The sequence below is a fragment of the Propithecus coquereli genome, unplaced genomic scaffold, assembly GCF_000956105.1.
Source record: "Propithecus coquereli isolate 6110/MARCELLA unplaced genomic scaffold, Pcoq_1.0 Scaffold221, whole genome shotgun sequence".
Classification (NCBI taxonomy): domain Eukaryota; kingdom Metazoa; phylum Chordata; class Mammalia; order Primates; family Indriidae; genus Propithecus; species Propithecus coquereli.
In genome coordinates, this window is record NW_012147301.1 from 398,729 (window position 1) to 425,689 (window position 26,961).

The 26,961-nt window shown below is 40.7% G+C and overlaps 1 protein-coding gene across 1 annotated transcript in view; it reads left to right on the forward strand.

Annotated features, from left to right (window-relative positions):
- Positions 1 to 26,961, forward strand: part of SHROOM4 (shroom family member 4) — a 224,022-nt gene that overhangs the window by 184,124 nt on the left and 12,937 nt on the right. Inside the window, exons 4-5 of the mRNA XM_012644851.1 lie at positions 732 to 3,222; positions 8,685 to 8,746. Coding sequence (XP_012500305.1) covers positions 732 to 3,222; positions 8,685 to 8,746 — 2,553 coding nt within the window. The remainder of the gene's footprint in view (positions 1 to 731; positions 3,223 to 8,684; positions 8,747 to 26,961) is intronic.

The window sequence follows — 26,961 nt, forward strand, 5'->3', positions numbered from 1 at the left end:
AAGAAAAGAGTAGGGGAAAACCTAAATTCCAGCCTCGTCTGCGCCAACAGTTAGAGCTGGGTGATCTTTAGTAGAGTACTGCCTCAGAATGATTTCCCTTTGCAGGGCTTGCTTTGAACCAGTGGTTCTCAGAAGTGCAGTCCCTAGACCAGCAGTACCAGCACCTGGGAAGTTGTTAGAAGTACAAATTCTCAGGATCCACCCAGATCTAAAACTCTAGATAAGGCCCAGTTACCTGTGTTTTAACAAGCGCTTCATGTGATCATGACACATGCTCAAGTTGAAAATCACTGATTTACAAAATGATCTGGTTAAAATTGAATCCACCCTTTCGGGCCCCTCTGTAATGCTGATATTCTGTGATCGTCTCTGCTGACAGAGAGCCACATACTGACTCCCTGGGGACAGGGACAGCCTAGAAGCAATTTCAGACGTGCTGATGGCAGGGAAATAGAGAATAACCCCTATGAAATTCTCTAACGTTTAGTCTTCATGGTGTTTCCCCATTCTTCTTCCACATGTCATCTTATCTCCAGTTTTACCATGCCCCTGTGGCGCCCCCATATCCATCTCCTTGCCTGTTTCCCTTTCTTCTTATTTTGCCTAATCTCCCCTCATCTGTAGCGTGGGTGCCTCTGGGTTGTCCTGCCTCCTCCCGTGGCAGGGCTGGCCAAGCTGGGAAAGAGATCTGGTAACTTCGCTAACTAACCCATGGGCCTTGTGTCTTGCAGTGACGTGTGTGTGCAGTGGTGTCCACTCTCCCGGCACTGCAGCACCGAGAAAAGCAGTTCCATTGGCAGCATGGAGAGCCTGGAGCAACCAGGCCAAGCCACCTATGAGGGACACCTCTTGCCCATTGACCAGAACATGTACCCCAACCAGCGTGACTCAGCCTACAGTTCCTTCTCAGCCAGCTCAAATGCCTCTGACTGTGCCCTTTCCCTCAGACCAGAGGATCCAGCCTCTGCAGACTGTATTGTGCAAGGCCCAGGGCCAGCCAAGGCCCCCAATGGCCGGCCTAATGTGGCTGAGACCTCAGGAGGTAGCCAGTGCACCAACGGCAGCCACCTGACCACCGGCTCCCAGACGTCATCCCTCCCACAGGAGAGCCAACACGCAGGGCCTGCCAAGGTGGTCAGGGGCCCACCACCACCTCCAGTGAGGCGGGACAGCCTTCAGGCTTCCAGAGCCCAATTCCTTAATGGAGAACAGTACAGGGCATCCGAGCCTATGGACCCCCTGCAACAGAAGGAGAAACTCAGAGTAGAGACAGTGCTATCTCCAAGGAACCCCAAGAGGCTCTGCTGCCTCGGTGGACAAGATCAAGTGACAAGTGAGGGCCATCAGAACTGTGAGCTCAGCCAACCTCCTGAATGCAGCCAGCAGGGCTCTGAGCATCTACTGATGCAGGCCTCAACCAAAGCCATTGGATCCCCCAAAGCGTGTGACAAAGCTTTTAGCATGGATTCCAGCCCACTCAATGAGGCTTCAGCAGAGCTACCTAAGGCTTCTTTTGGCAGCCCTCCACACCTCACAGGACTCACAGCGCATCGCCATAGTGCCCCTGAACAGCTGCTGGCATCCCACCTGCAGCATGTGCACCTTGATACCAGGGGCAACAAGAGGATGGAGCTCCCAGCTGGGCAGGATGGGCACCAGTGGACTCTGTCCCCTTTGCACAGCAGCCACAAAGGGAAGAAAAGTCCATGTCCCGCTACAGAAGGAACCCAGGACCATCCCAGCAAAGAAAGAAAGACCAGGCCAGTGGATGATAGGCCTTTGGGTTCAGGACACCAGAGCCAAAGCAGTTCCCCACATGGAGAGGCTGATGGACACCCTCCAGAAAGAAGTTTACTGGACCCAAACAGAGCAAGCAGAGCAGGCAGTGAATTGGCCAGCCAGCAGCCCTCTGCCTCTGGCTCCCTTGTCCACCAAGCTAAGGACTATTCTTCAACCACTAAGGTAGCCAGCGGCACAGAGTCAACTGAAGAAGGAGACAATGAGCCCAAGGAGTGTGGCCGGATGGGTGGTAAGCGAAGCGGAGGGACCCGGGGCCGCTCAATCCAAAACCGGCGGAAGAGTGAGCGTTTTGCCACTAATTTGCGTAATGAAATTCAGAGGAGGAAAGCCCAGCTCCAGAAAAGCAAGGGTCCCTTGTCACAGCTGTGTGACACTAGGGAGCAGGTGGAAGATACCCAGGAGCCCCTAGAAAGCCCTCCACTCCCTTCCTCTAATTCATCTCTTCTATCTTCATATAAAAAACCCCCTAGCCCCAGAGACAAGCTTGTCAACAAAAGCATGATACTCAGGGCTAGGTCGTCTGAGTGCCTCAGCCAAACCCCTGAGATCCATGAATCTAGGACAGGCTTGGAGGGACAAATAAGCCCTGGCCAGAAGCCTAGCCAGTCCTCTTTGGGCCTAAACACCTGGTGGAAAGCATCTGACCCATCCTTCTCAGACTCCGAGAAAGCAAGTGCTCCCCGTGGAGTCCGTGGAGGTCACTGGAGATGGTCTCCAGAGCATAACCCACAGCCACATGTGGCACTAGCCATGGAAGGCCCTTCCAGCCCAGGTGACAACAAGGAATTGAAGGCTTCTACTGCCCAAGCTGGGGAGGAAGCCATCCTCTTGCCCTTCGCAGACAGAAGAAAGTTCTTTGAAGAGAGTAGCAAATCCTTATCTATGTCCCATTTGCCAGGTTTAACCACTTATAATAACAAGGCTTTTACCCAGAGACTAAAACCTATAGACCAAAATTTCCAGCCAGTGAGCTCCAGCTATAGGGAATTGAGGCGCCATCCCATGGACCAATCATATCATTCCACAGACCAACCATGTCATGCTACAGACCAATCATATCATTCCATGTCACCCCATCAGTCGGAAACTCCCACTTACTCTGAATGCTTTGTGAGCAAAGGTCTAGAAAATTCCATGTGCTGTAAGCCACTGCACTGTGGTGATTTTGATTACCACAGGACCTGCTCTTACTCCTGCAACGTACAGGGAACTATAGTCCATGACCCTTGCATTTATTGTTCTGGGGAAATCTGCCCTGCCCTGCTAAAGAGAAATATGATGCCAAACTGCTACAACTGCCGGTGCCACCACCACCAATGCATTCGGTGTTCAGCTTGCTATCATAATCCTCAGCACGGTAACCTCGAGGACAGCAACTTGGCACCTGGCAGCACTTGGAAACCCAGGAAGCCGACAGTGCAGGTGAGGACTTGGTTCTTGAGTGGGTGAGCTTCATTATTCTCTTTGTGAAGAGAAAACTGTAATTGCTGTATTTGAAAATATAACAATTGTAATTCCTTAAAACTGTATAGCCTAGTTCTACCAGATGATAGCTTAGTAACCTTGAGCAAGACACTTGGCCACCAAAATTGCAATTACCTCATCTTTAGAGTCAGATAAAAGTAACTTTTGCTTTGTAAAATGGACAGAACTGGAATTTATATCCTGACTGTAAAATTGATATCTGAGTGACCTTTAGCAAGTCATTCAACCACTAGAATTTGGAATTACATGATTTTTAAAGGGAAAAAAGTAATTTTTACTTCATAAAGTAGCTGGTATTAAAGAAAGTCTTATTACCTCATCTCTAAAGTGGAGGAAAATCATGGCTGCCTCATGGATCGGTTTTAAGGATCAGATGAGATTGTGGGTATATAAAGTGCCAGGCCCAGTGCATGATATAAAATAGCACTTATTGCCTTCTATTTCCTGCTTCAAAACTATTTGGAGCTGCAAAATCTGCAAATGTCCTAGGCTTTGCCTTCAGAGATCTGACTTCTGTGGTTTTTCAAAGGACAAATCCTTTCCCCCTTCTCTAGCCTGTCTGTTGGAGACTCAGGTCTAAACTGGCTGCTGCTACGCCCTGGTTATGACCTGCCACCCTAACACAAGCCACCACCATGCCCCAGGGTACTTCTGGGAGGATCGATCCCCTGTGTCCTTACCCGCTCACTGCCAGTTTCCTTCCCCATGGCATTCCTAGTGCCACCTTCTGGCTGGTGCACTCAAACCAGAAGTTAATTCCTATGTTGAACTGTTGCATAGGCGGACACTTTTGAAATGATTTAGTGGATGAATCTGCTTAATATATATTCTTGGAAAAAAGGAACTTTAGGAGTGAAAGAAGCCTTACACAAAAGAATACATACTCTACAATTCCTTTTATATGAAGTTCTAAAACAGCTATTCTATGGGGCAAAAATTCAGAATAGCGCTTGCCTATGGGAGGTGGCACAGAGATTGACTGGAAAAGAGCATGAGGGAACTTTGTGGGGCGATGACAGTGTTTTATATCTTGATAAGGGTTTGAGTTACACATGTGTATTCATCAGAACTCAACAAATATACAGCAAGCCTCCTAGACAGCCAATGGACTTAATATTTTTGGATTTCATAGGAAGTAAATTTTGCCTAAAAATATTTTGAACAAATATCATACTTTATTTAATTTGTATGCTGAAGTGTTTTTGAAGTACACCATGGTACACAATTTATATTTTCAGCATACAAATCTTGCACATATTTTGTTATATTTGTCCCTAAGATTTCATGTTTTTTGATGCTATTATAGTTAGTACTGTTTTCTTAATGTCAAGGTAAAATTCCTTGTTACTACTACATAGAAATACAATTGAATTTTGTGTATTGGCCTTGTGTTGTGCAATCTTGCCAAACTCACTTATTAGTTTTAGTAGCTTTTTGGTAGATTGTGAAAGATTTTCTATGTAGGCAATCATGTCATCTGTAAATAGAAAGAATTTTATATCTTTTTTTCCACTGTGTATGCCCTTTTCTGGGAGAGAGAGGAGTCTTATTGCACTAATTTCCAATGCAATGTTCAGGAGAAGTGGTGAGAGTGGACATTGTTGCTTTGTTCTTAAACTTTCACTGTTAAGTTTGATGTTAGTTGTAGGGTTTTTTGTAGATGCCCTTTAATTGAGGAAATTTTTTTTTATTCTTATTTTACTGAGACTTTCCATTCAGGAGTGGCTGTTGGAATTTTTTCAAATGCTTTTTCTCTATCTGTTGAGAGGATCATATAGTTTTTCTCTTTTAGTATACTGAGATGGTGAATTACATTGATCGATTTTTGAAATAAATACCACCCTAGCATTGCTAGGATAAATCCCACATGGTCATGATATGTTATCCTTTTTATATGTTACTGGATTTTATTCGATAGTATTTTGTTAAGGATTTTGCAACAATGTTTATCAGGGATTTTAGCCTGTAGGATTTTTGTAACATCTTTGTCTGGTTTTCATATCAAGACAATGCTAGCCTTATTAAAGAATAAGTTGGGAAGTATTCCCTTCTCTTCTTTTTTCAGGAAGAATCTGTATAGAATTGGTATTATTTCTTCCTTAAATGTTTGGTAGAAGTCATCATTGCAGCCATCTCGGCCTGGAGTTTTCTTTGTAGGAAGGTTTTTAACTAAAAATTCAATTTCTTTAATAGATAGAGGGTCATTTAGGTTATCTATTTTTTCTTGATTAAGCTTTAGTAGTTTGTGTCTTTTAAGGAATTTGTCCATTTCATTTAAGTTTTCAAATTGATGGGGATACAGTTGTTTGAAACTTATCTTGAAATGCATCTAGAATTTAAGATGGACTGATGGATGGATAGAGGGGTAAATAGAGATATGATAATGTAAGTATAGCAAAATATTAAAAATAAAATCTAGGTGGTATGTATATGGGTGTCCACTAGGAACTTCTTCCAACTTTTCAGTATGTTTGAAAATACTCATAATGTTGAACAATGAAGAGAGGAAAGAGAAAATAATGATTTAAGGGCACTGAAACTGGAAGCAGAGTGCCTACGTTCGAATTCCTTCCCTGGAACTTACAGCATCTAAGCTTTCCCATCTAAAATATGGGGACAATAACAACACCTCCTTTGTAAGTTGGTTGTGAAGATTAAAAGATATAACATGTGAAAGGCACAAAGATTGCCAGATAGTAATCATCTTATAAGTGAATTATTATCTCTTAAAATAAAGGGAGATTTTGGCTTAGTTTGAGAAACTTCTGCTGAAAGATGGACCCACAAGTAGGCAATAGAGAAAGAGGCCTGAGGTTGAGGGGGTGGTGAGGAGATGATGGCTGCAAAGACGACATCCCTGTAAGGGAAGGAGGTACAAATTGCAGGTTTCAGCAATGCAGGTGAGCCTGTGCCTGTACCATGCTTCTCCCTTTGTACACTGAGGGAGAGACACATTGGCTTCCTAATGCCTGTTAGACTAGCTAAGCAGGTCTGCTTAGACACTAGGCTTTCAGACACTTGGATGGTTGTCTAGGAGCCACTGCATGCCCATTTCCACCCTTGCCACCTGAACCTTCCTTCCACTGCCGCCCCCTTCCATAAGACATGGGGAAAACTTGCAGCATGGGTTAAGATGCTCCAGCTATGATGACTAACGTACTTTGTGGTGGTGGCTGGGTGAAGCAGGGCTGAGATCTTGCTCCTTACACCCCTGGACCAGGTTGGCAAGCTCACTGGCTCCTGTTCAGTGCTGTTAGGAGAACTGAAATCAGCATGCACTCAGATCCCTCATACTTCATGCCAGTTGGTTTTGCATATATTGTCAGATTATTTCACTTAACTGTTATATAAGTTATAATGGGATCCCCCGTTTTACAGCTGAGGAAGCCGAGGCTCAGAGAGGTCACACACCTAGCAAGTGGCAGAGCCAAGATTTGGACAACGTGACAGTAACTAGCATTTGAGTGTCTACTGGGCACCAGGTACTGTTCTAGGTGCTTTACACATATCAACTCGAGTCCTCAAGCAGTCAAGAAATAGGCACCCTTATTATGATGACACTATTATATAGTTGGGAAACTGAGACAAAGAGAAGTTGAGTAGCTTCCCAGAGGCCACACAGCTAGTGAAGGGCAGGTGTGGGATTTGAATCCACGCTGCGTAGCTTCAGAGGCCAAGCTCCCGATTATGCTACGCTATCTCTCCACAAGCTGATCGCAAAGCCCTCTCCAGGCCCTCTCCAGAGTGGCAGAATGCCAATGCCTTCTAACAGTATCACTTCCACTGGGCGAGCTAGTTTCCACCACAACATCCATCTGCAACAAGCTGTGGGGATGACTGCCTGTTTGGTTCAAACGGTGTAGGCAATTTACAGGAACATAAGTGGCTCAGGACAAAAAGTAAAGTGATACTGGGGACCTGAGAAGGCAGTTGGGAGTTGGTACAAGACTTTGCTCGGTTTGGCCACTGCTATTTACTGAGCACATCCACAGGGCTGGACAGGCCTTGGACAGGAAATCCTGGCTCCCATTGTGGCTGAACAAGTAATGGTGTCTTTGCAGGGAGGAACATCTCACAAGGGCATTGAGGCAGAGTCTGAAGTGCAAGTGATTAGAGCTGCTCTGATGTGTCAGATACAGGCAGGAGCTGCTCTGGTTCTGTAAAAGCTAGAGCCAGGAAATAAACTTCAACTTTTCCGTGGCTACTAACATCCAGAGCCTCCTATGTGCTAAGCATTGTGCTAAGTGTTCTCTCTGCACATCTCATTTTGTCCTCGTAACTGGCAACCCAGAAAAACTAGATAACATAATTCTTATTTTCCAGATAGGAAACTGAGGTTCAGGGAGATGACATGAGTTCTGCCAGATAACATAGCTAATGAGTGTCTTAGCCAGTATGACTGACACCAAAAACCTGTGTTTATTCCATTTCACCAGGTATCTTACCCCCAAATGGGAGGCCTACTGAGGCAAAGGTAATACAACTCTGAATGAGACTAATAATAATAGCATTGGAGAAAGAGGGAATCGGGAAGATCAATGAGGTTTAGGAAAAACTGTGCATTCCCATTGGGCTAGGCTCTGAGTCTCTAGGAAGAAGGTGCTGGATACAAAATCAGGAAGAATCCAAAAGGCTAATGTCCTTTCAGTTTGGAGCTAGAATAGGAAAGCAGGGACATTTTTATAAATGGCACAAATGGCTTGGCCTAGAAGCAAAAGAGGGGCTCGGGCATAGTCCTTAAGGAAAAAACACCCAGGGCAGAGAGCCTACTCCCATAATGTGGGGACCGTGGCACCCAGCTCTCATGTTCCCTAGAGATGAGTCCACCTCAGCCCATGCCAGCAGAGTGGGCAAGGAAGGAAGAGCCACTGCAGCACAAGGGCACGCCCGCTCTCCCTTTGTCTTTCCCAGGAGGAGGGTCCCTCCAGCAAGAGCTTCCTCCCACAAAGCCCCCTCAAGAGCCAGGCCTTCCAAGAAATTGCTTTCTCTGTTGGAAGAGGCAGGAGGAATGAGCAGGTTCACCTAGGAAAACAAACAAAAAGCCCTCCGTCCCTCATCCCTGGATGCAGGCAAGAGCCAGAGCAAACAGCAAACGTGCTAAACTGGTTTTTAACGTGGTTTGGGAGGGGAGTGGAGAAAGAGGGAAACAGCATTTCTAGACCACAGTGTCCAGGTCCCTGAGTGCTCTCCTAGTCTCTTGAGTGCCCGCAGCAGCTTAGCAGGCCTCTCGACAAAAAGACAGCCCTCCAGGTACACATTTCTCCAGCCTGCCTAGGAGAGTAGAAGGAACCAGCTGGGGGGCCTGGCTGGGAACAGGCTCCCAACCTCCTCACATCTTTGAGGCCAGCTAGATTCCTGGCTGCTCAGAGTTCCCTAACTTATTGGATTTTGCTTTGCAGGAATTTCCTGGGGACAAATGGAAACCAATAACAGGAAACAGGAAGACCAGCCAGTCAGGAAGGTAAGTGACCACTGAGGGAGTTGGGATGAGTTGCTGCCTCTGGGGCTTCTGTAGAAATTGCTACGGTCTTTGGTTTGCTTAGCTTCCTTTCAGGAAACTGGTCTGGTTCCCATATGTAGGTCTTGATGCCATAGATGTAAATTCAGCCTGCCCCGCAGACAGCTGGGTACAGACCAATGTGACTGATAGGGCATTTTGGAATATGCAGTAGTCGGGCAGTATTGTGGGACATTGTGGCCATCAGCTCAGAGGCCTGAGGCAGCCCTGGCCAGGCACAAGGACACGGGGGACCAGACTGTGCTGAAACGGAAATGAGAAGTCACAAACTATGCCTGTGACTTGCCAGTGGCCATGGGGCAACTGGAGTGGGCAGAGAAGAGGTAGGACTGTCCGGCTACTGCTGTGCCTTTGCCCCAGAGTTGTTGGAGTACCTATTTCTTGGGTTCTGCCACTTTCTTTTAATAGTACTTGTTGAGAACTTAAAATCTGCTCATTAATAGCTTACACCATGTCCTTGGAGAAATCAGACACCAGAGATATCTCTCTCCCTCTGTCTCTGTCTCTCTCTCTTTCTCCCCTTATTTGTAAAATCAGGTAAGATCATAGTGACCATGGGTTAAAATTTCTGGAGGAAGGCAGGGGCACTTTTATAAATGGCACACGTGGCTCAGGCTAAAGGGAAAAGAGCTGCTTGGGCATAGCTCTTAAGAAAAAAATGCCCAGGGTGGAGAACCTACTCCCATAATGTGGGGACCGTGGCCCCGGCACTCTTGTTCCCCAGAGATAGGCCCACCTGCCCTAGGTGACTATAAGGAACAGTTACCTTCTCATGAGTTGTTCTCTATCAGCCTAGCTATACCCTCCTTTTTTGTGAAACTCCTTGATATACTCATTCAGCCAGTTCTTCTCAGCCCAATATAATTTAAGAGGCCCCTAAATGATAATGATTCTTAACTCAAACTCCAGGGATAAAGAAAGAGACAGGGAAGAAGGCTCCAGGTTGTATCTCTGTTATCCCAGGTGCAGGCACCAAGGGAGAGGAGCATAATCTGGATCTCCTGACCCCTGAAGAGTCCAGAGTTCTTTGTGGGTGTCCACAGTAACCTCTGTGACTTGGTGCTGTAGTCAGAGATAATTTTGGCTTTCCTTGGGCTCCAAAGTCTGGGTAACCTATCAGTTTTCTGGTTGGCAGTGGGGAAAAGGAGGAACCCAATATTTGTTGACGATCTACTAAGTGTCACTCACTAGGATGGACCTTTTTACACCCATAATATCATTTATTCTCTACAACAGTTCATTTTGCTACCCAGTTTGTACATGAGATCCAGAGAGTTTATGTAACTTAGCTGAGGTCACACAGCTAGTAAGTGATGGAGCCAGGATTCAGACCCAGGTTTGTGGGGCCGCACAGTTCCTGCTTTTTCCATTATTCCTGCTTTAATTAGGATCACTAAGGAAACCCTTCAGACAGATACCTCAGCATCATGTCTCAGGGGTCTAAGTCCTGGGTGGGGATTCTACAGAATTCTAGAGCTGGTCTTGATCCCCCTAGCTCTGGACTCACTTGCACCCTGTCCTTGGAGAAATCAGAGACACTGGAGATATCTCTCTCCCTCTGTATCTCTGTCTCTCTCTATTTCTCCCCTTATCTGTAAAATCAGGTAAGAGTCCTAACCTCAAATTGTTGTTGTGAGGACCAAATGAGTTAATATATGTAAAGCATTTATAATAAAACCTGACAGAGTAAATGCTCAGGAAATGTTAGCTGTAATGAGGAGGAAGAGGAGCAGCAGCAGCAGTAGATGTAGAGAAGGAAGGTGAATAGTGAAGCACTGGGCCAGGCTAGACAGGCCTTGAGAACTAGATAGGATCACAAACATGGAGGCAACTAAAGGTTACCAATCAGGTAAGTAATCTCATAAATGTGGAGCTTTAGGCAACTTGGCAGCATTTGCAGCCTAGATGGGCTGAAGGAAGACCGGTTAAGGGCAGTGATCCATGCATGAAAGAGCGTGACCCTGGACTGGGGGGAGGTGGAGGTGCAATAGAAATGGAGCAGAAGGGATACATAGATATGTATGATTTTTTGGGGGGGAGGGAAGTTTGTTTATTGTGAAAAAAATATTACAGGAAATTAAAAATAAAAATAGCCTTATTCCTATCACCTTAACTCACTGATTTTTTTCATTTCCTTGCCAGCTTCATCTATACGTATAGAGATTATTTTTGACATGATTATAATGACTATGTAGATGTGATTTTCTGTGTCCTGCTTCTTTTTCCTCACTAAGCCCTACCTGATAAACAGTTTTCCATGTTGCTATGCAGACTTCCTCAATAGTCATAATTTTAGAGGCTGTATAGTATTTCACCAGCTTAGTGTGCTCTAATTTCCTTAATCATTCCCAAATTGTTGGGTAATTAGGTTGTTTCCAGTTTCTTGTTATTAAAAAGTAATGCTGCAGAAACATTTTGAGTAGCTATATTTTTTTTTTCATTTTGAATTAGCTCATTAAAAATAATTACCTGGAGTCGGGAGCACTAGTTCAAATGTGAACATTCTTATGGTTCTTTATAGATTTCACCAAACTGCTTTCCCCAGGAGGTGTTTTACACTTCCATTAGCAATATATGAGGATACCAGTTTCCCAAAATTTTGTTGTCATTGAAATTTTTTTTTTCTAATGCCATAGGCGTAAATGGGACCTATTATATTTTTAATTTGCTTACTTTGATCATTCTACTTTGAAGATTTGTTATGTGTTTACTGAATACCTGTATTGCTTCTTATGTGAATTGTTGGTTCAGATTATTTGCTGACAAATATGTGACACTTTTTGAGGGCAAAGTAGAGAAAACTTGGTGACTACAACTTGGGGGAAGAAGATAAATCAAAAATAACTCTCAACTCCAGTGATTTAAAAAAATTATTGACATAGATGAGGCAGCTGAGGAGGGGAACTGGTTTGGTGGAGATGATGATAACTTTCAATTCGGATATGTTGTATTTGAAGTTAGTGAAGGATACAAGTGGATTCTTTGTAGAAGACTTGTCAAACACTTAGCCAGGGGGTAGGATGAGGAAGAAGAACCAGCAAAAGACACTAAAGGGTGAAGCAGCTGAAGTGGTAGAAGGAGAAATCCACCAGTGAGCCATCATGGAAGATAAGAAGATGACCGTTAATGGCCTTGAAAGCTTGAAATCACAGGTGACCTTCGGGAAAGCAAATTCAGTAAAGTGGTGGGCACAGAAAGTATATGGATGATGGTCTGCAAGGGGGATTCATAGAGAAGAAATACAGTTTTACACTTCATGAATTAGCCTGTTTTAAATGTACAATTCAGTGGTTTTTAGTAAATTTACAATGATGTACAATCATCATCACAACCTAGTTTTAGAACATTTCTATCACCCTGAAAGATCCCTCATGCCCATTTGCAGTCACTATCCATTCCCACCCTCATTGTCAAGCAACCAAAAATCTACTTTCTGTCTTTATAGATTTGCCTTTTCTGTACATTCTACAATATGTGGACTTTTGTGTCTAGCTTCTTTCACTTAGCAGGATATCTTAGCAGTTCAACCATATATCTGTACTTCATTCCTTTTTATTGCCAAATAATATTCCATTGTATGGATGCACTGCATTTTGTTTATCCATCTACCCTTAATGGATATTTGTGTTGTTTACACTTTTTGGCTATTGTGAATATTACTGCCATGAACATTCATGCACTAGTTTCTGTGTAGATACATGTTTTCAATCCTCTTTGGTCTAAACTTAGGAAGGGAATTTCTGGGTCATATGGTAACTTTCTTGTTTAACTTTTTGAGGAACTGCCTGTTTTCAAAAAGCATCTGTACCATTTTACATTCTCACCAGCAATGTAAGAGGATTCCAGTTTCTTTTCACTAATTTTAATACAATGATTATGTGTTACTATGTGATTTTAAAAATATTTAAAGAAAAGAATGTTTGTTGTTGCTGTGATTACCTTTTGGGTCTTTTTCATAAAATCCTTCCCCAGGCCAATGTCTATAAGAGTTTTTCCAACATCTTCTTCTAGAATTCTTATAGTTTCATGCCTTAGGTTTCAGTCTGTTATCCACCGTGAGTTGATTTTTGTGAGAAGTGAGAGGGGCAGATCCTGTTTCAGTCTTCTATATGTGGCTATCCAATTTACCCAGTACCATTTATTGAATAAGTATTCTTTTCACCAGTGTATGTTTCTGTGTGCTTTGCCAAAGATTACATAAAACAATGATGATGGTTTTATATCTGCGTTCTCAGTTCTGTTCTATTGGTCTATGTCTCTGTCCTTGTGCCAGTACCATGCTGTTTTAGTTACTATAGCCTTGTAGTATAGCTTGAAGTCTGGTACCTTGATGTGTCCCAATTTGTTCTTTTTGCTTAAGATTGCTTTTCCTATACAGGGTCTTCTTCTCTGGTTTCATGTGAAACATAGCATTATTTTTTTCTAGATCTGTGAAACACGATGTTGATATTTTAATAGAGATTGTATTGAATCTGTAGATCATTTTGGGTAGTATAGACATTTTAACAATATTGATTCTGCCAACCCATGAGCATGGTATGGTTTTCCATCTGTTTATGTCCTCTGCTATTTCATTCCTCAGTGTTTCATAGTTCTCCCTATAGGATCTTTTACCTACTTAAACATATTCCTAGGTATTTTATTTTCTTTGTTGCTATTGTGAAGGGTATTGAGTGTTTGATTTGGTTCTCAGTTTGACTGTTGTTGACATATAGGAATGCTACTGATTTCTGTACATTGATTTTGTAACCTGAAACTTTGCTAAATTTTTTTATCAATTCCAAATAAATGGGACCTGATCAAATTAAGAAGCTACTGCACAGCCAAGGAAACTATCACAAGAGAAAACAGACCTACAGAATAGGAGAAAATATTCACATGCTACTCATCTGATAAAAGGCTGATAAGTAGAATCTATATGGATGTCAGGAAAATCAGCAAGAAAAAATCAAACAACCTCATTAAAAAGTTGGCAAAAGTATGAACAGAAACTTCAAAAGAAGACAGACTAATGGCCAATAAACATATGAGAAAATGCTCAACGTCTTTAGTCATCAGGGAAATGCAAATCAAAACCACAATGAGATATCACTTAGCTCCAGTGAGAATGGATTTGATCAAAAAGTCCCAAAACAATAAATGTTGGTGTGGATGCGGAGAGATAGGAACACTCATACATTGCTGGTGGGACTGCAAACTAGTACAACCTCTGTGGAAAGCAATATTGAGATACGTCAAAGAGCTAAAAGTAGCACTACCATTTGATCCAGCAATCCCATTACTGGGCATCTACCCAAAGGAAAAAAAGACATTCTATAAAAAAGACATCTGCACTCAAATGTTTATAGCAGCACAATTCACAATTGCAAAGATGTAGATACAATCCCAGTCCCCATCAATACATGAGTAGATTAATAACATGTAGTATATGTATACCATGGAGTTCTACTCAGCCACAAAAACAGTGGTGATCTAGCACCTCTTGTATTATCCTGGAATGAGCTGGAGTGCATTCTACTAAGCGAAATATCACAAGAATGGAAAAAACAAGCACCACGTGTACTCACCATCAAATTGGTATTAACCGATCAACACTTATGTGCACATATGAAAGTAACATTCATTAGGTGTTGGGCAGATGGGAGGGGGGAGGAGGGGATGGGTATATTCACACCTAATGGGTGCGGTGCACACCGTCTGGGGAATGGACACACTTGAAGCTCTGACTCGGGTTGGGGCAGAGACAATATATGTAATCTAAGTGTTTGTACCCCCATAATATGCTGAAATTAAAAAAAAAAAATAAAGAGAAAAATGTTTAAAAATACTTGAACATTTAAAAATGTTTAAAAAGAAGTTGGCCAGGGAAAGGAAAGAGAGAGATGGGGTTGTAGTTAGAGGGGGTAATTGGGCTTAATTTAGTGATTCTCAAAATGTGGCCTCAAGCCCAGCAACCTCAGTATCACTCAAGAACTTGTTAGAAATACACATTGTCAGGCCCTACTCGAACCTACTGAATCAGAAAGTAGGGATATGGCCCAGCAATCTGTGTTTTAACAGACCCTCCAGGCGATTTTCATGCAAGTTAAGTTTGAGAACCACCGGTTTGGTCAGGATCTGGGAAACTGGATTAAGTTTAAAAACAGAAAGGAGAGACCGACAGGAAGGGAAAGAGTAGTGACACTGCAGATAGAAGAGGCAAATCACAGTTTAAGATCTCAGGGAAAATGGAAAGGACTAGGGAAGAGATGACATTTGTGAGGAGAAATGCTGTTGGAATTTCCTCTCACGTCCTCCCCACCACCACACACACGCATTTTAACATTTATCATGTCATTTCTGCCACAACTGGAATGATGGGTGCAGGTGGAAAAATCAAATATATATTCTTGATCCTTTTGCCTGGAATCCTGCAATGGATTGATAATTCCAGGTAGTCACACTCTTGGTTTTCTCCCTCAACCGTTATTTGGTTTGTTTGCAGAGAATGTAAAACTCATTTTAACACTAGTACGAAGGGAAAAATGGTGAGTAGGTTTACTGGAAGAAAAAGCTACATAGGTGTGATGTACTTAAAAGCCAAAAGAAATTATTTCCTGATTATCTCTCTTGGTTTTCTGTACCTGTGATTGCCTGCTGTGATCCTTTCCATTTTTCCACTTTGTGTAGAACTTTAGAATGTGTAGGATGTTTTTATACACACGGGCACAGTTAATCCTCATGACAATACTGTGAGGTGAAGCCTTATTTTTTCCATTTTACTGATGAGGAAGCTAAGTCTCAGGAAAGGTATTATTATACTATTAACAACAGCAGGTACAATAGCTAACATTTATTGAGTGTTTATTCTGACTCAGACACTGTTATAAGCATTTCACATGAATTATTTTATTTATTATTTATGATGACCCCATGAGATAGTTACTATTTATTGACCCAATTTTGCAAATGAGGAAACTAATTCACAAGGAGATTAAAGTCACCTACTCAAGGTAAAATGGGTATCTGACTCCAGAGCCCATTACTTCTGGGATTTTATAGCTAGTATGTGACCAAACTAGAGCTCTACCTGAGTTTTCAGTTCTCAGCCTAGGGCTCTCTTCCTTCCCTTTGTCATACCATATCATGAACACGGTGTGAAATATCTAGCACACATTTCCTATTTACTGATTGAGTGAAAGAAAATGGATAATTCAGAGTTGAATCTGATTTCATTAGGAAGAGTACACTTTTCAGGAAGCCTTTACCACTTAAGAAGCATGCAACCTTCAGAGGCACGGAAGGATTTATCATAGTGTGACAAAGTGAATTTAAATACTTGGGTATTAATTTAACACTGTGCACATAAAACTTAGTCAAGGAAAATTATGTGATTCTAATGGGAGAAATAAAGACATTAATAAATGTGTAGCTATACTCTGCTTCAATTTGAGAAGACTAAATATAGTAATGATTTCAATTCTCTGTAAGTTAATATATAGACTTAATGTGCTCTGATTAGAGTCACCACAGGATATTTTACAGAACTTGTCAAATTTATGGTGAAATCTATCTAGAAGAATAAATGGGCAAGAATACCAAAAAATATAATTACTTAAAACGTTAATGATGGTAGACTTACCGCATCAGATTTTAAAGCCTATCATAAAGTGACAGTTATTAAAACTGTATGATAGTGGTTTTAAAAAGGTCAAACAGTGAAATAAAAAGGGGATTCTAAAAACATATTAAAGCTATTTTAAGAATATAGAACATACTAGAGTAACCCTGAACTGGGGAAGGCAATCACTCTTCCTTTAATAAATGCTGGGAATTTTAGATATCAATATGAAGAATAATTAACTTCAATCTATAGCATATACTGTGCTTAGATCCATAGCACATACCATCTAGAAAGTGGACCAGTGGGATAGCATATTTATTCCAGTGGTGGATGGAAGATAAATTTGTGTCTGCTAAATGGAGGATATCATCAGAGACAAGATGGATGGGTTCGAACATATAAAAGTTGGAAAAAACCCTTTGTACAACAAAATGTAATAAAAAGCTAAGTGACAGAATGAGGAAAATGTCTGGGATCAGCATTACTGATAACAGTTGCCTGTCCAAAACATAAAGAATGGATACTGATATAGAAGGTCAGCTTTCAGATTTGGCTTCATAAGCAGACAAGGAAAATGAAGAGGCAATTTACTTTACACGTGAGGAAGTAATGACAGTAAAATGATTACATAGAAAAGTACAACCTCTAGCAATTAAAAAAGTACAAATGAAAGCAACTTCAGGGTATCACAACCTGCTTTTTAAACTATCAACAATTAATAGAAATGATAAATAAAAATCATAAAACCCCGTCTTGGCAAGGCTATGAGGAAATAGTATATGTTTTGGGAGCAGTATAAATTGATTTAGTCTTCCTAGAGAGCAATCTAGAAATATGTAACAAGAGTTACAAAACTGTTTGTATTCTTTGACCCAGCATAGCCCCAAGGAAATAACCTAAAATGGAAAAAAAAATTTAAAGATGTCCATAGTAGTGCTATTTATAATCATGGAAGAAGTTTGTCAGTCCGTCATCATGATGGAGTAAAATAGAATAGCCACTAACAGTGACAGGTATACAAATATTCGGTCTTGCACAGAAATGGGTATTTGTAGTATTAATTTTATAAAAGCTAAATCCTAAGGCACATGTTGAATCTGATAGTAGCCATACATAAAGAAAATTTAGGAAGGAATCTGGTAAAATGTAAATAGCTGGACTTGAATGTTCATAGTGTTCTTTGGGTACATGGCAATTTGCTGGAATTTACAATAAAAAAGAAAATCTGAAGAAGACACAGACCCCACGGGTTTGATTTAGGCCTGGGAAGTTAAAGATGAAGGGCTTTAAACAACCCCCATACCAGTGACAGACAATGTCACTTATCAGACATACTTGCTCTCACTGCTGGCTAGAATTTGGTTTGCTAGAATTCTCCATCAACCAGCACTTCTGCTTATCTAAATCCATAAGAACTTTGACATTTCTGAGGGGTTACATCACCAGACCTTTGTGAATCTCCAGATTTGTCACCACCACTACAACATAATACCCCCCACCCACACCCCTACCAATAAACATTTCATTCTCCACCTCAGAGCCATCACTTGCTTAAGACCTTTCCGTTTCTCTTCATTTCCATCATCAGCAGGAGCTTGTTGATATTTTGCATTTCAGTGCCATTATTCACAAAGAAGCATATTTTCTCTGTACCATGGTTGCTGCATGTGTGTGTATACTTTGACAACAAATAGAGATTGGAGTCACTGGAGAGAGGAAGCTAAGCTTCACCCTGGACATCCCCAACAAAGCAAGGACTGCTCTGATCTCTTCTAGGGACACTTTGCCTCAGCCTCCTGGGACTGGAAAAAGTTAAGGGCAAATCCTGCCACTTGCATTTGTTGTTGCTATGTGAATCCTTCCTTACTTGAAGTTCTGTGGACTCAGGGGCAAAGAGGGGTGGAAGCAAAAAGCTCTCTGGGTCCTTCTCCCCTCCCTGTGTTGCCTCCTTGTGTCTCACTTCCTGGATCTTGCAAACATTTCCTTCAGCAATAGCCTGGGAGTGGCTGTTTCTCTTGGAGCAGTCTTATCTTTTGGCTGCTGAGGGAAGGGAAAGGCGAGAGGGGCTGGACCTGTGCACTGTTGCTACTGAGATCCTGGAATGCCAAGCTATTGTGGTAAGTTTAAAAATAAAATTTCCAAACAAGAAAACTTCAAAAGGGCCAAGGAAGAGGCAAGAGGAGATTTTTCAGTCTCTGCAAATATTGGTTTTCATTTTCAATTACTATTAGGCCGAAAAAAATATTTTAACAAAAAAGGAAAATCTATTCATCAGAAGAAAACGCAAGCTGTGCCAAGAGGAAAAGAGAAGAACAGCCCAGGCCTTTGCAGGCAGATTGCTTTTGTTTTTGAGCTATAGACTCCTTGCTGGTGTCAACAAGCAAGGAGTCCTTTCTCATGGTCAGTTTTCATGCTTCCTCCCCATTCTTCAGCAAGGAGCTAAAGTCTTCATGGACACCTGGGGATGAATGCAGTGCAAGTTCCTTTTTCTCCACCCCAGGAGTCCTTGCTTCAGTGGGATTATTCCTCCAAGCCAGACAAGGCAGGTTCCAGTCTGCACACTGCTGCTTCTTGCTAGCTGGGAAAATGATTTACCCTTTCTAAGCCTCAAGATCCTCATCTGCAAACTGGCAATAATGGTACCTACTTCAACAGGTTGTTGTGAAGATTAATTGAAATGCACACATGAAAGTGCCTAACACAGTGCCCGGCACTTAGTAAGAAGTAAGAAACCATAATTCCCTTTCCTTAGTGAAGCTCCTTACCCTTCACCCCAGGGAAAGAATCCTTACTGGATTTCAAAGCAAAGTTGTAGATTTCTGTGCATTTAGGAGACCTGAGCCCTTTGAAACTAAGACCTCTAGAGGCTGATATCCTTGGCTTGAGCCTGACACACTTCAGTGGAAGACTTCCCTTCACCATTTTGCTGCAATTGTTAGAGCCAAGAAGGCAAGGGAAGTGTCAGTTTTGCTCCACGTTGATGTGGTAATCTTGCACAGTGTAATATTCGTTGAGATTCTCTTGAAGGAATGACTCATACACACATTGGCCCAGCTGATCCCATCGAGGGTAGTACTTCCCCTTTCTGGAGTCCTGCCGCCTTCTTCCCCCCTGATGTAAGTGACTGTGCAAGGCTCAGGCTGTTCCAACACAGGGCAAGCAAGTGGGAGGGCAGTGCTTCTAAAACAGGGGCTGATGCAGAGAATAGCAATTTCCAGGTTGCCTTGTTAGAGCCCAGTGCCTCCAGATGGGGTCACAGTGCCATGAGTTGAGGCACCAGATATCCCTAGAAGGGCATGTTCTTTTCTTCCAACTGATTCTAGTTCCTAAACAAGACATCTTTGAATATCCAGTCCTTTTGATCTTCACACTGCTCTTAAGCCTAAACTGGCTGTTTATTCTCTCTCCCTTTTTAGTACACAAGAAAAGTGAGTGAATGAGTCCAGGGTTAAGATCCTTGGCAAGCTCAGGCCTTGTGGCTAGGCAGCCATGTGCCTGAGCTGGGACCCAAGGTCTCCTGGTTTCTTGGCTATGGGGTAGGTATGAACACTAACCAGTGAGCAGCATAGTCCAACTCCCTTGATGGGAGCGAGGAGCAGGGCTGAAGCATACAACAGCAAAGGTTGCACACTGTACAATTTGCACAACCACATGCAGTGAGCCTGAGTAAGGGACTTCACTCTAACAGTAAGGATGGTACTGTCATTTGCTGGGCATCTTTCCATGTACGCAGCATCATTTCTAAGTGCTTTTTATATAGTTAATCCTCACGACTGTTTTCTAAGATAGATATTTTAACGAAACTGAGATAAGTTAAATACCTCGCTCAAGGTCATGAAGCTTCTTAGTAATAGATATGAAGCCAGATTTTTAAATTTTACTGGAACTGACATTGTATTATTTCTGCTTTGCTCTGTTGCCTTTCCTGTGCCCTGGCTAGGGAAAAAGCAAGAGTGGTAAATTTGATTGCTATCATGGAGCAGGGCTCTCCTCACCACAGCTGCAAGACATTGGCCCAACTGGGGCCTTTGGAGATATTGCTGCATTTCATAAGATCTAGATTGGAGATGAAGGTGGGGAAGGACAAAAGAGGCAGGGACAGGAGGTAGGAATGGATAACCGAGTGTGTGTGGTGAGGGGTGAGAGACAGGATATATAGTTTGGAAACCAACCTAACTGGAACAAATAACTCTGCCCCTACCCACAGACCTCCCACCCCTTACACTCTAGACCTTTTTTTCCATAATATGGTCCCTGAGCCACTTGTGTTAGAATCTCTTCAGTGAATTGTTTAAAATACAGATTCCTGGAGCCTACCACAGAGGTATAAAATCCCAATTAGGGGCGGGGCCCATGAATTTGCATTTTAAACAACTGCCCAAATTCGTTCTGATTAAGACCCACTTTGATTGTGAACTGCTGTCGCAGACCAGTGGTTTCCAGTAAAAGTTGGATTGTACACCCTTCTCAGAAAGAATTTTTTGAGCTAGTACCCTTGACATATGCTGGTAGTTCATTCATAAGCTTCTTATATATACTAATGTCCTAATATTTATGTGTTGAATGCAAGAAATAGGAAAAATAAGTATAAATGAAGCTCTGTGAAGATGACTGCCCTAGTCTAAAAAATAAATGAGCTGGCAAAAAAACAGTGGATGGTTGGGACCCAAGTAGAGGAAGAAGGAGAGGACAGTGGTTAGCGCCCAGTAGAATAGAAAGATGAACTTATTTTTCTATAAACCCAGACCTCCCCCAGAATGAAGAAAAAGGGAACCACAAAGATCCCAAGGTGATTATCAGGAACCCATCAATCCCTAGGCTTTGGGCACCAAATACTGAAAAATAGCTGGGCAAGGCTGAAGGGCATTGGCCCGGGCTCAGTGTTCAAGTAGGAAGCAGTATTTTGTGGAAGCACCTACTTGGGACAAGTGCCTTATCTTTTGAGATGCATAGCTAGCTAAGGAAGGCTTTGATAAAAGCCTTGATCAAAGCAGAGAAGCTCCATGCAGCTCATTTGAAGAAGTGCAGTGCTCTTTGAGTGCCATGGGGTACATCAGCCCAGTAATAGAGTTAGGAGGCTTGACACGGTTGAGTAAAACGAATAATTTCTATTAACTCACACCACCCCAAAGAAATATGCAATTTAGGTAAAAAAAAAAAAAAAAGAAAGCATACTTGCTATGCAAACATAGCCTGAATATAAATCCCAGCTCCCTCCTCCCCCCACAAACTCCAATCAGATTCTGGAGCAGTTGAACAGCTGCTGACTGCTTTATCTGCCACTCATTGTTGCCCTGGCCTGGCAACCTGGGCCCTGAGGTTCGAGTAAGAGAGATCTAACTTTTCTCCTTTGCTGTAGTCACACAAACCCGCATTTATTCCACACTAAAGAAATATTTACTGAGCACCCACCATATGCCAGGCACTGTGCCGGATACTGGTGATACAGTGGTGAACATGACATGGCCTTTGCCCTCAAGATGGCCACAGGGAAGGAGCAGACAAATAAGCAACACTGCATTAGGAAAATTAGTGGGTGCCGTAAGGGCAGAGTCTGGGCACCTGCCCCATACTTGGGGGCATCAGGGAAATCTTCCTCAGGAAAATGGTATCTACGTGGAAATTTGAGGAGGAAGTCAGATGAAGAGGGAGAAAAAGAGAGTGATTCATAGGGAACAGAGTATAGAAAGGCTAAAAGTGTGGGAGATGTGGGGATGGCAGAATCTTAAAGAGCCTCATAAATCACAGTAAGAGGTCTATGTTTTATGAATAATGTAGACTTCAAGCAGGGAAATGTATAACATAATAGGATTTATGCTTTATTTCTCTGTCATCTTTAAGTGTTACTTATTTTTAGTTTAAAAAGTAATAAATGTGTTTAGTATATGCACACACACACACACACACATTGTAAGAGAATCTTACCCCAAACCATCGGTATAATTCTTCAGAAGAGAACATTGATAGCACTTTCTTGTGTATGTTTCCAGAAAATTAACACGTGTGCATGTATGCACACTCCTTTTTGCAAAAATGAGAACATATTACACTCATTTTTATATTATACATCTTGCTTTTTATTTTAGTGTTGTTTTTATTACATATACTGCAATACCTTTAACAGCTGTATAGTATTCCATATTTAGATATTCCCTATTTTGTTTAACCAGTCCTATTGAAAGGCACTTAGATTGCTTCCAGTCTTTTGTGATTACACACAAAGCTACAGTGAATATCCTTATGGATATCTCTCTGTATTCATGTTGGAATGTGTCTGTAGGATAAATCCCTGGAAGTTGAATTGCTGGGTCAAAGGATATACACATTTTACCTTCTTTGCCTTCCAAATTCCCTCCATAGGGGTTATACTAATTTCCACCTCCACCAGCACTGTATGATATCACTTGTTTCCTTCCACCCTCATCAATTCTTTAATGTTTTATTTAAAAAGTTTTATTATTGTTTGGATTTATGTTTGTTTAATTTTCAGGATAAATAATGATACCGTCTATACATAATAATACTTTCCCCTTCCAATGTTTATATCTTTATCTTGTTAAATAGCACTATCTAGTACTTTCAGGACAATATTAAATATTAGTGGGGAAAGTCGGCACATTTGCTTTGTTCTTAATTTTAATGGTAATGCCTCTAGTGTTTTGCCATTAAGCACGATGTTGGCTTTTGGCTTTAAAAAAATGTATAATGTTAAAAATTCTAGAAGAATATGTAGGACAAACTCTTCTGTACATAGGCCTAGGCAAAAATTTATATCTAAGACCCCAAAGGAAAATACAGCAACAACAAAAATAAATAAATGGACTTAATTAAATTAAAAAGCTTTTGCACAGCAAAGGAAATAATTAACAGAGTAAAGAGGCAACCTTCAGAATGGGAGAAAATAATCCCAAACTATACATCTGACAAAGAACTAATTTCCAGAATCTACGAAGAACTCAAATAAAACAGCAAGAAAAAAACAATCCCATCAAAAGTGGGCAAAAGGCATGAACAGAATTTTTGCAAAAGGCTGTATCCCAGATGTGGGCACTGCAGAAGATACACAGAGCCTGTAGTCTTGCTGGGAACCACAGCAACATGAGGGCAAAGAGAACATAGTAGAGAAATGCTAGGTAATGCCACCAGCTATGTATAAGAATGTGGTAAGAATGAAGATATTTTAGCCTATATGTATCATTAAATATAAGACTATGAAGTAATAAAACATGTATGTGCTTCACAAAAAAAAAGACAGACAAATGATCAACAGACATATGAAAAAATGTTCACTATCACTAATCGTCAGGGAAATGCAAATTAAAACCACAGTGAGATACTATGTTACCCTTGTCAGAATGACCATTTTTAAAAAATCAAAAAACAACAGATGCTGGTGTGAATGCAGAGAAAAAGGTATGTTTATACACTGTTGGTGGGACTGAAAATTAGTACAACCTCTGTGGAAAATAGTATGGAGATTCCTCAAAGAGCTAAAAGTAGACCTACCATTAGATCCAGCAATCCCACTATTGGGCATCTACCCAAAGGAAAAGAAATCATTTTACCAATAAGACACCTGCTCAATTCGCAGGTGGGATGTGGAATCAACCTAAGTGCCCATCAATACATAAGTGGATAAAGAAAATATGGTTTATACAGGGCTGTCCAGAAAGTATCCAGCCATATAATATGAAAAATTATGAAAATTATGGCTAGATACTTTCCAGACAGCTGTTGTATATACCATGGAGTGCTACTTAGCATAAAAAGGAATGCAATAATAATAATGTCTTTTGCTGCAACTTGGATGAAACTAGAGACCATTATCCTAAGTGAAGTGTCTCAAGAATGGAAAAACAAATACCACATGTTCTCAGTAATAAGTGGTAGCTAAACAATGGGTGCACATGGGCACAAAGAGAAGACATAAAGGACATTGGAAACTAAGAAGGAGGGAGGGTGGGGAGTTAGGGATGAAAACTTACCTATTGGGTACAATGAGCACCGTCCTGGTGGCAGGCACACTGACAGCCCGAAATTCAGCATTATACAGTGTATTTATTAACAAAAACTTTTTTACCCCCTTAATATTTTGAAATTTTTAAAAAAATTTAATAAAAAAGGTATGATGATAATGATGGTGGTGTGGAAACAGACATCTTTTTCTGTTAGTTTTCTTAATTTGGAAAGGATGCTGAATTCTTATCAAATATATTTTAGCATTAGGGAGCATATAACATATATAGCATATAACAATCATTATATGATTGTTATCTTTTGGTTTATTGATGTTAATGATATCAGTAGGTTTTCTTTTTTTTTTTTTATCAGTAGATTTTCTAATACTGAACCAATCTTACATTTCTGGGATGCACCACATTTGTTCATGGTGTATTATATTTTTAACATCCTCCTGAATTCTCTTTGCTAATATTTTATTTAAGATTTTTGCATCAATATTCTTAGATGAAATTGTTCTCTAGTTTTCCTTTATGTATGTTCTAGTCATTGGGTTTTGGTATCAATGTTATGCAGGAATCTTTTCTTCTCTCTCTGTTGTCTAGATTCCAGAGTCTAGAAAGTGAAAGTAGCATTATTTTTATATGTTCCTTGAAGATCAGTAGAATTAACACAAGACTATGTGATTGTGCTATTTTTTTGGTCAAATTTATAATTTTTTTCTATGGCAACTGGTGGGTTTAGATATTCTCATTCTTCTGCAATCAGGTTGAGTTAATTTTTGTTTATGCAGAAAATCATTCTAAGTTTCAAATTTGTTTTTATAGAATAGAGCAAAGAATTCTCTCATTCTTTTCATTTATTCTGTAACTGCGATTATTTCTCCAGTTCTAATTTTGTGTGTTCGGATGTTTTTTAATTAGATTAGCAAGTGGTTTATCCGTTTTATTGTTTTATATTGTCTTTTGAAGAATTGTCTTTGGAATTAATTATTAGTTCTATCATTAGTTTCCTAGTATATTAATTTATGGCATTAGTTTTATTATCTTTTTGCTTAATTTGGATTTATTTTTATAATTCTTTTCTTAACTTCTTTTATTGAATGCTTAATTCGTGTGTTTTAATTTATTCTTATGTATAATATAAATATTTAAGGCTACACATTTTCTCTTGACTACTGCTTTAGTCAACCATATCCTCTACCTTCTGATATTTCCATTGATATTTTCTAGGTATTCTACAATTTCAGGTTAGATTTCCTCTTTGGCTAAAGTGAAGGGTTTTTTCCCCTGTTTATTTTCTACATACTAGAGATTTCGAATTTTCATTTTTGTTATTAATTTCTAGTGTTACTGTATTCTGATTGGAGAACGTGGTCTGTACTACTTACTCTTTATGGCTCAATATATAGTCAATTAAAAAATACTCAATGGACCCTTGGGAAAAAAGTATAGTCTATTTTTGGTGTACAAAGTTTAAATTTTCCATTATCTTAGTTTTTGACTGTCACACTCTGTCATCAGGTGAAACAGTGTCACATTTTGATTCTGCTTTTCTCTACCTTTGCATTTCCTACAGATTTTGTTTTATGAATTTCAATGGTATGTTTTTTGGTGCATAAAAATTCAGGGTAGTTATATCTTCATCATGTGTTCTAATCGTTAGCATTATAGTGCCCTGTGTTGTCTTGTTTATTGCTTTTTGCCTTTTATTCCACATTTTTCTGTGAGTATCATAATTCTTGTTCTTTTAATTTTGACATCAAATTAGTTTATTAAACAAATATTTACTGACCACCTATTGGGTGCCAGGCACTAGAGACAAGATGAAATAAGACAGGATCCCTGCCCTCATGGAGCTTACATTTTCTTTAGAAAGTAGAAGACAAAATAAACAAGTAAAAATAGGTATGTGATATATTATCAGGTGAAGATGAATGCTGTGAGAAAGAACAAAGTAGGATAAGGATAATTAAAGATAAATAGTCTCTATTTTAGATAAGGCAGTCAGGAAAGGTCTCTGCCTGGTACACATTTGTCATTCTTTTACTTTCCACTCGTCCATCATCTTTTTTGTTTTTGTTTTCTTTCATAAGGGGACATGCCAGGTGGAAAAGTTTGCACACAAGGGATTGTTATGGTCTTAAGGATCTATAGATATGCTAAGGCTGAAGACAGTGGGGTATGTCTGGATATGAATTTCTGATCCATATGAGTGATGAGCTAGCTCAGGATGGGGGCTGGAGATGAGGGATATTTTGCTTTCCATTCTGTCTGAGCTTGGCTACCATTATGTGTATTATTATTTTTTAAGGAAACATTCCTAGTCTTCATCATGACTACTGAATGGATATTCTGTCTGATGATTTAATGGAACCCCTGGAATTTCCTGTCACTGGGCAGGACTTAGCATGATGCTGATTGTTCACAGGCTACAGCAGGAAACCAGATCTTGTGGCTTTGAGGGCTTAACTCTTCATACTCTGAGGCTAAAGAGATGTCTTTTAACTTTGGTCACTCTTTATTTTATACAAGTTTGACTTTTTATATATATTCAAATAAACCTGGACTTCTGCTCCTTGAAGATTTTTTTTCTA